Consider the following 6,773-nt stretch of genomic DNA (forward strand, 5'->3'; position numbering starts at 1 on the left):
TTAATGACCCTGATGTTGAAAAAATTAAGTAGGAACCCTTAGGCTAAGGGTTCTTGATAAATGTGGAGCCCACACCCCCCTCTCTCTTAGAACCACACCCCATCTCTCTCTCCGAGCCACAACCCATCTCTCTCTCCTATCTCTTTGATGAACAACAAGACTCGCTCTCCTTTGTCTTGTGCATTACACCATCACCCGCCATTGGCAGTTCCTCCTCCCCTTGCCTCTGCTCTAGAGCTTTATCATGGACCCGTGCACAAAGCTTAGCTTTATCTAGATTTACAATGTGTGCGTGCGTGAGAGAGAGAGAGAGAGAGAGAGAGAGAGAGAAGAGAGAGAGAGAGAGGAATGTGGTGATGTACGCGTGAGAAAAGAAGGAGAGCGATGAGAGAGAAAGTGACTAGAATTTTTTTGTTCAACAAATTCTGTGATAGATTTTTTTCTTTTTAATGCGTGTGCCCGATCCCTGCAGCTACTCCATGTCTATCTCTTTCTCACACACAAAAGAGTTCAACCTGTTTGTGTGAGAAAGAGAGAGATACATCGAGTAGAGACGTGACTAGGCGGCATGGCGGCCACGTGTATATTGTTCCTCAAGTAGAAAAATTCAAGCCATTCGAGTTTCATTTAGGTGTGAAAAACAAACAAGTTTTTTAAAACTAACAAGGTCAAACTGGCCGATGTCCTATTTCAGGCGAGAGCGTAATCGGGAAGCTGAGGGTCAGGCGTAGCGTTCACCTCAGAGCCGCTGGCCGCTGCTTTTAAGGGCGCGCCCCACACACACACACACACACACACACACACACACAAGCGCGCAGGCACAAACGCAGCCAACATGAAGAGCCGCCCTACTTACGCCCAGGTAAAATTCTCCTCAATTGGCTTCTTGCAGGTGCATGTTAGCTGGTACTTATGAGGCAACTATTATATGGTATTGATGCATGTTAGGATGTTTTAATGCAGATGTGCGCGGAGGCCATCTCGTCCCTGGCAAGGCGCGGAGGATCAAGCTCACAGGCCATCGCCAAGTTTTTGGAGAGCAAATATCATGACGCCGCCCTGCCGCCCACCCACCGCTTCCGCCGCCTCCTCTCCCTTCGCCTCAAGCACCTGGTAAATCACAGCCTGCTGCTGAAGAACAAGGCCTCTTACAAGCTCACACGGCCTGCCCGCCGCCGCTTCTTGCTTCCATCATCCAAGTCAAGGCAGCAGCAGACAGCCTCTACGAAGTCCATGTCGGGGGCTCCTACTCCTACTCCTCCTCTCCCTCTTCCCCTTCTTCATGACATGAGCCATGATGATGCAAACACGGCCAGTGCAAACGATTCCGCAAGTACTGAAGCCGGCCAATTTGATGCAGTGCAGCTGGGCATGGATCAATCTGGCGCGCCCAATATGGCTACCGAAATATTAAGCACCTCCTCCTCATCCAGCTTCGTCTCACCGCGCAAACGGCGCCGCGCACTCCTCAAGCAGCTCCTCGTCAGCTTGCGATCTGTGGATGTTTCGGGGCTGCACATGACGACAGTGATGACGTCCAGCCCGGCTGATTCTGTCATGCGCAGGAGAAGACTCCGCCGCTACGGAGCCTCGTTGCTACGCCGCATCTAATTATCATGAATATTGCTCTACCTATTATTAACGTCTAAGTTGTAATATGTTCACCTCTGGTTTTGTCAAGAGCAAGCTAATTATTTCACAGAATTCACCACCCCCCCCTCGTCTCTAAATCACACGGTGCAGTTAAGAGGGGTTTCAAGTGGGATCGACGGCGGCTGAGGGGGCCCGATTTTGGGTGGGGCCGATTCGGGCCGTCGGACCCCCGAAAGTAAACCAGGGCCGAAAAAAAACTCGGACTGTGAAGTAAACTAGGGATCCTAGTTTACTTCACAGGCCGAGTTTTTTTGTGAAAAATTCGGCCTGTGAAGTAAACTAGGATCCCTAGTTTACTTCATAGGCCGAGTTTTTTTGTGATGTCCGCACTTGGCCTCTGAAGTAAACTAGGATCCTTCACTTCCCCTAGTTTATAAAAGATCTAGGGCCACCCCGCAGTAAAGTCGGGGGCTTGCCAAATTGCCTAGTTTACTCCAGTTCTCGAGTTTGGACTTGAGATGTAGTGTCACTTGTCCTTATGGTCGCTTGGATAAAGGGCCCCCAAACAAGCTCCACTGCAATGAAACCAGGTACGGGTATGTCTCTCTCACCCTCGAGAACTAACCTTGTCTCCCAAGCACCCCCATGACAACCACTTGGTTTTCTACGCCCCACTCCTCCCTCATCATGAAGAAGGTTGTATTCGCCATACATCAGGGTTTCTATTTCCACATGTCAACCATGCGGGGGACATGCAAACTACTCTCTTTTGGCTACCACCCTCTCCAACCACTCATTTTTTGTCGCCCATCTCGTTGCATGACAATATTCTGTTTTCCCTTGGTCCTCATGTGGCTATAGGGCCCAATCCATTACCCTCTCCGATGGAGACTCTGTGTAATAATGGAGCAACAAGATGGCCCTAGCCCACAACCCCAAGTGAAGGAGAGTCGAGGAAGACGAGGCCCGGAGCTTCTACCTTACGGAGAGAGAGACACTACAGCTAAAAGCAGCTCTCCTAAAGAAGCTTGGGAGAGCGAGAGCAGAGCTGGCTCCCAACATCACCCGCAGCAGAGCGAGGCAATGGAGATGCTGGAGGAGAAACTGTAGAACGCAGAAATGGTAAGCTCTCTGTTTCGCTTCCTGCAATGTTGGTTCAAAAATGGCAAAGAGTTTACCAGACCCGTGCTCTTATAGGTCCTCCTGCAGAGGTCCTGAAATCATGGATAAGAAACAATTAGTCCTCCCGAGGCCTTTTCGTTGAGTGCATCCAGTTTTTCCCAAATAACTACTTTTGCTTCTTGTTTAAGGAAGAAGGCATGGCGCTTAATGCGCCAATGGGTAATCCCTCTTTCTCTTTCTCGTGGTCGCCTGATTTCTCCCCAGTCGGTCCTAAACCGACCCTCTTCCCCCAATTTGGATCGAGCTACCAAACCTACCCTTGCACCTACATCCTCTAATTAAACTATTTCTCAAACCAGTAGGTAGACTTCTTGGGGTCAGGGCTAACGTACAACTTAACCCTAACCCTCAAGCCCTCATACAAATTGATTTAAGTAAGGAACTCCTAGAATCCATTGTCACAGGCACTGGATCAAATGTCATCCTAGACCAACCACTCCATTTAAGTAAGGAACTCCTAGAATCCATTGTCACAAGCACTGGATCAAATGTCATCCTAGACCAACCACTCATCTTCAAAAATGTGCCACTGTGGGTCGAACGACCACTTCATTAGGAACTGCCCAATTAAATTATGCCACCAGTGCAAGCTCCCGCCAATCAGGCGGCTCCCAAAGTGGATAATCAGGACGTCCAGTAGGTGTGGGAAGGAAAGAAAAAATGCAAGGTTACCCCTAGCCCTCTAGAAATCAACCAAGATGACCCTACTCGAACCACTTTAGGTTCATCTAGTGATGAGGAGAACGAAGAAGTCTCAAACTCTTAGAGCTAAGGAAGTGACTTAGAGAAGGAGGTTGAAGAAATGGACTTCCAAGATGTGTCCAAAATCAATCTGGCCCCTCTTAAGCTGGAAGAATCCCTCCCAGGAAGAAATAAAATCCTAGCCTCCCTTGCGGTACTAAAGCAAATCATTAGAAATGTTGGACAATCCAAGTCAATAGCCCAAAAAAGAAGACAATCCCAAGTATGGCCTCTCTCTCTCTCTCTCTCTCTCTCTCTCTCTCTCTCTCTCTCTCTCTCCATAGACCAACTTTAATCCTATGAAGGCATGGCCTCTTGCCTGATGGGCAACAATTGAGAACTCAACCCTGCAGCTAGTCTTACCGATTAGCCATGTGCTATGTGCTGCTGATTAATGATAAGGTGATAATTTCTTTACAGATGGACTACAAATCCATCAAAAACTCCACTTTAAAAAATGACATTTTTGTAATTTCCCAACGATGCCACATTTCTTTTCCACTTAGCGATAATACAGAGATTGCGGGGAGATAAAAGTTACACATTATCTACTTTAGAAAAATTCATAACATTTTTAACTTATGCAAGGTCTATTGCGGGGAGATAAAAGTTACACATTATCTACTTTAGAAAAATTCATAACATTTTAAACTTATGCAAGGTCTACTAAAACCGCCAAAATCAGATAATGACACGTGGACATACGCTTTCAACTAGGGTTTCATTCACTCTCTCTTTCCTCTTATCACTCTTGATCAAGTCTGGCCACATCGCTAAGTAGCAGGGAGGTACGATCACTTGTGTCGATGGCCACTCGACTGGAGGGACCCGAAACAGGCTCCACCAGGACAAAACCAGGTACCGATAAGTCTCCCTTGACCTTGAGAACAAACCCTATCTTCACCTCCCAAGAAGACTATCTCCATCGTCTCTGATGACCACCTGGATCTCCATGCCCCACTTCTTCCTCATCTCATGAAGAAAGCTGGATTTGCCAGACATTGGGATTTCTATTTCCACATGGACATGCAAACTGCCTCTCTTTTTAGCTACTTGTCATTGCATGACAATAGTCTATTTTCCCCTCGTCCTCACGTGGCATACAAGATGGTCCTAGCCATAGCCCCAAGCGAAGGAGGGTGGAGGAAGACAAGTTCTAGAGCTTCTACCTTACGGAAAGAGAGACGTTGCAGTTGAAAGCAGCTCTCCTAAAGAAGCCTAGTGGAGCAAAACTAGAGCTTGTTCAGCCAATTCTAGGATTAACAAGAGCTACCACCATTATCTTACATCAAGGAGTCACGGTAGATACACCAAAGGGTTTGTCCAAAGCTATAACTTGGATGGGCGCCCGTAATGGTGTGACGGAGTATTTCAAGAGAATGTAGAATGAAGTCCTAAGTGATGTACTTCATAGATATATTATGAGAGTAGCCATTATAATAGCATTAGGCCTCTTATGAGCCTAAAGTGTGTGGCCGGCCATAGTTTAAGTGAGTGTGAACACTTATGGCCATGTATATAAGTGAATTTCTCTCATAATATAATAGACTATCCCATTGTGCAATTGAGTCTTGCTCTTGCTAATCCTCTTTTGGCACAGCCATCCCTTCGCTTTTTTCATCATTCTGCCTCTAATCTATGCATAACCCATTACCCATTATCTTGATTAATGGTTTCCCATGAAAAAGATGTGGATTTGATGGGTGATTTGTGTGAGATTTGGTGTAGAATAGCTCTCTTTCTTATTTTTGAAAAGAATATTTTTTTGCTTAATTTTTAACTTAATTTATTATTTTTGTTATTGTTTTGGTGGGTTTTAATGTTCTTAGGGCTTGCACATAGTTTGTATTAGGCTTAGTTTACATCCATTGCATTAAACAATGCAATAGAATGCAATTGAATGTTAGCTCTCTTTAGTTTAAACATAGAACTAAGATCATTAATTTTAGTTTAATTATGTGTTTTTTGTTGAAATTGTTTAGATTAGAGTATTAGAAGCATTAGGAGTAGCTTAATCTTTCAAAAAATTTCTTAAAACCATGAAAAAACCATTGAATTTGACTAATTTCTCTTAATGGATTAGTTTCCATCATTAAGGGTGATTAATCTAGTTCAAGAGGCCAAAAAATTAAAAAATGTTTTAATTAGGGTCTAAATTGATCATATGAGTAGTCAAAATTAGGGTTTTTAATTGAAGAGATGTTTCATGATGAGCTTGAATAATAACAGCTTACACAACTTGATCATTGTATCCAATCCAGAAACATTCGATCAATGTTGCAAAGAAGCAATGCCTTTAGATGACAACATGCTAGAAGATGATCATGCTACAAGGTGTTCCAGATCTAAACAAAGTGAAGCAATGGCAAAAGAAAGATTGATCTCAGAATTGACATTCCCAGATATTATGCAGCCTTGCTTAAAACCTTACAGCCAACATCTCTAAGAGAGGATGAAAACCTTTAAAACCAGACATCCTTGATGCCTCTAAAAGTGAGGAACGAAATGCCTTGTGTGTTGAATATAGTCACTACGACCATCCCAATCCTCATTGTGCATACAAGGCACATGTTCTTCTATACTGCATACATTGTAAATCCTTTGACCACATGACCCTAAAAAATTTCCCACTTCATCCACAATGTACTTAAAACCTCCATCTCTCGTGCACTAAATAGAAACAGATCAAAGAATAGAAACTGCTTAGGAGGCAATTAATCAAACACTTCAGTGTTTCTATTATCGTGGACCCCACAAGGTGGCAGACTGCACAGTTTGGAATACTTCCATGCCCATAGTCATTGACACCTTGCAACCAATGTGTGAACGATGTGGCATAGATCACATGTTCCCAGATTTTCCAAGACGAGTTGCTTCAATGCAACTTGTCTCACAAAATACAACTCTTAACATCTTAAGTGTACAAAATGGGCAACTGGGGCCAAGGTACCCTTGAATGTGCTTACACGCTTACAAGCCAAGGCATGAGAAACAGTAAAAAAGAATGCAAAAGACGATACCTTCACATTGGTGGAAGAACATGCTTTAAAACAGAACCCAAAAGAAGGAGCAAAACCTTCAAAAACCAAGAAAAACAAAGGACAACAAACTGTCGAAACCAAGGTCAAATTAAAAGCCAGGGAAAAGGAGTTTGTAGAGGACATAAACCGAAAAAGAGACATAAACACGAAAGAGTCAAAAGCTATACAGGATGCAGAAGCATCCACATCAAAGTCCACCACGCAAACCACAACACC

The 6,773-nt window shown here is 44.2% G+C and overlaps 1 protein-coding gene across 1 annotated transcript; it reads left to right on the top strand.

The window, feature by feature from the left end:
- Positions 1-783: 783 nt before the first annotated feature.
- Positions 784-1,611, top strand: LOC147602568 (uncharacterized). The gene is made up of 2 exons (XM_086797864.1): positions 784-862; positions 964-1,611. The coding sequence occupies exons 1-2, from the start codon at positions 836-838 to the stop codon at positions 1,609-1,611; spliced, it is 675 nt and encodes a 224-aa protein (XP_086653990.1). The 5' UTR covers positions 784-835.
- Positions 1,612-6,773: the final 5,162 nt, after the last annotated feature.

Source organism: Cibotium barometz, unplaced genomic scaffold (genome assembly GCF_041138505.1).
Source record: "Cibotium barometz isolate CiBa-2024 unplaced genomic scaffold, ASM4113850v1 ctg461, whole genome shotgun sequence".
Lineage (NCBI taxonomy): Eukaryota > Viridiplantae > Streptophyta > Polypodiopsida > Cyatheales > Cibotiaceae > Cibotium > Cibotium barometz.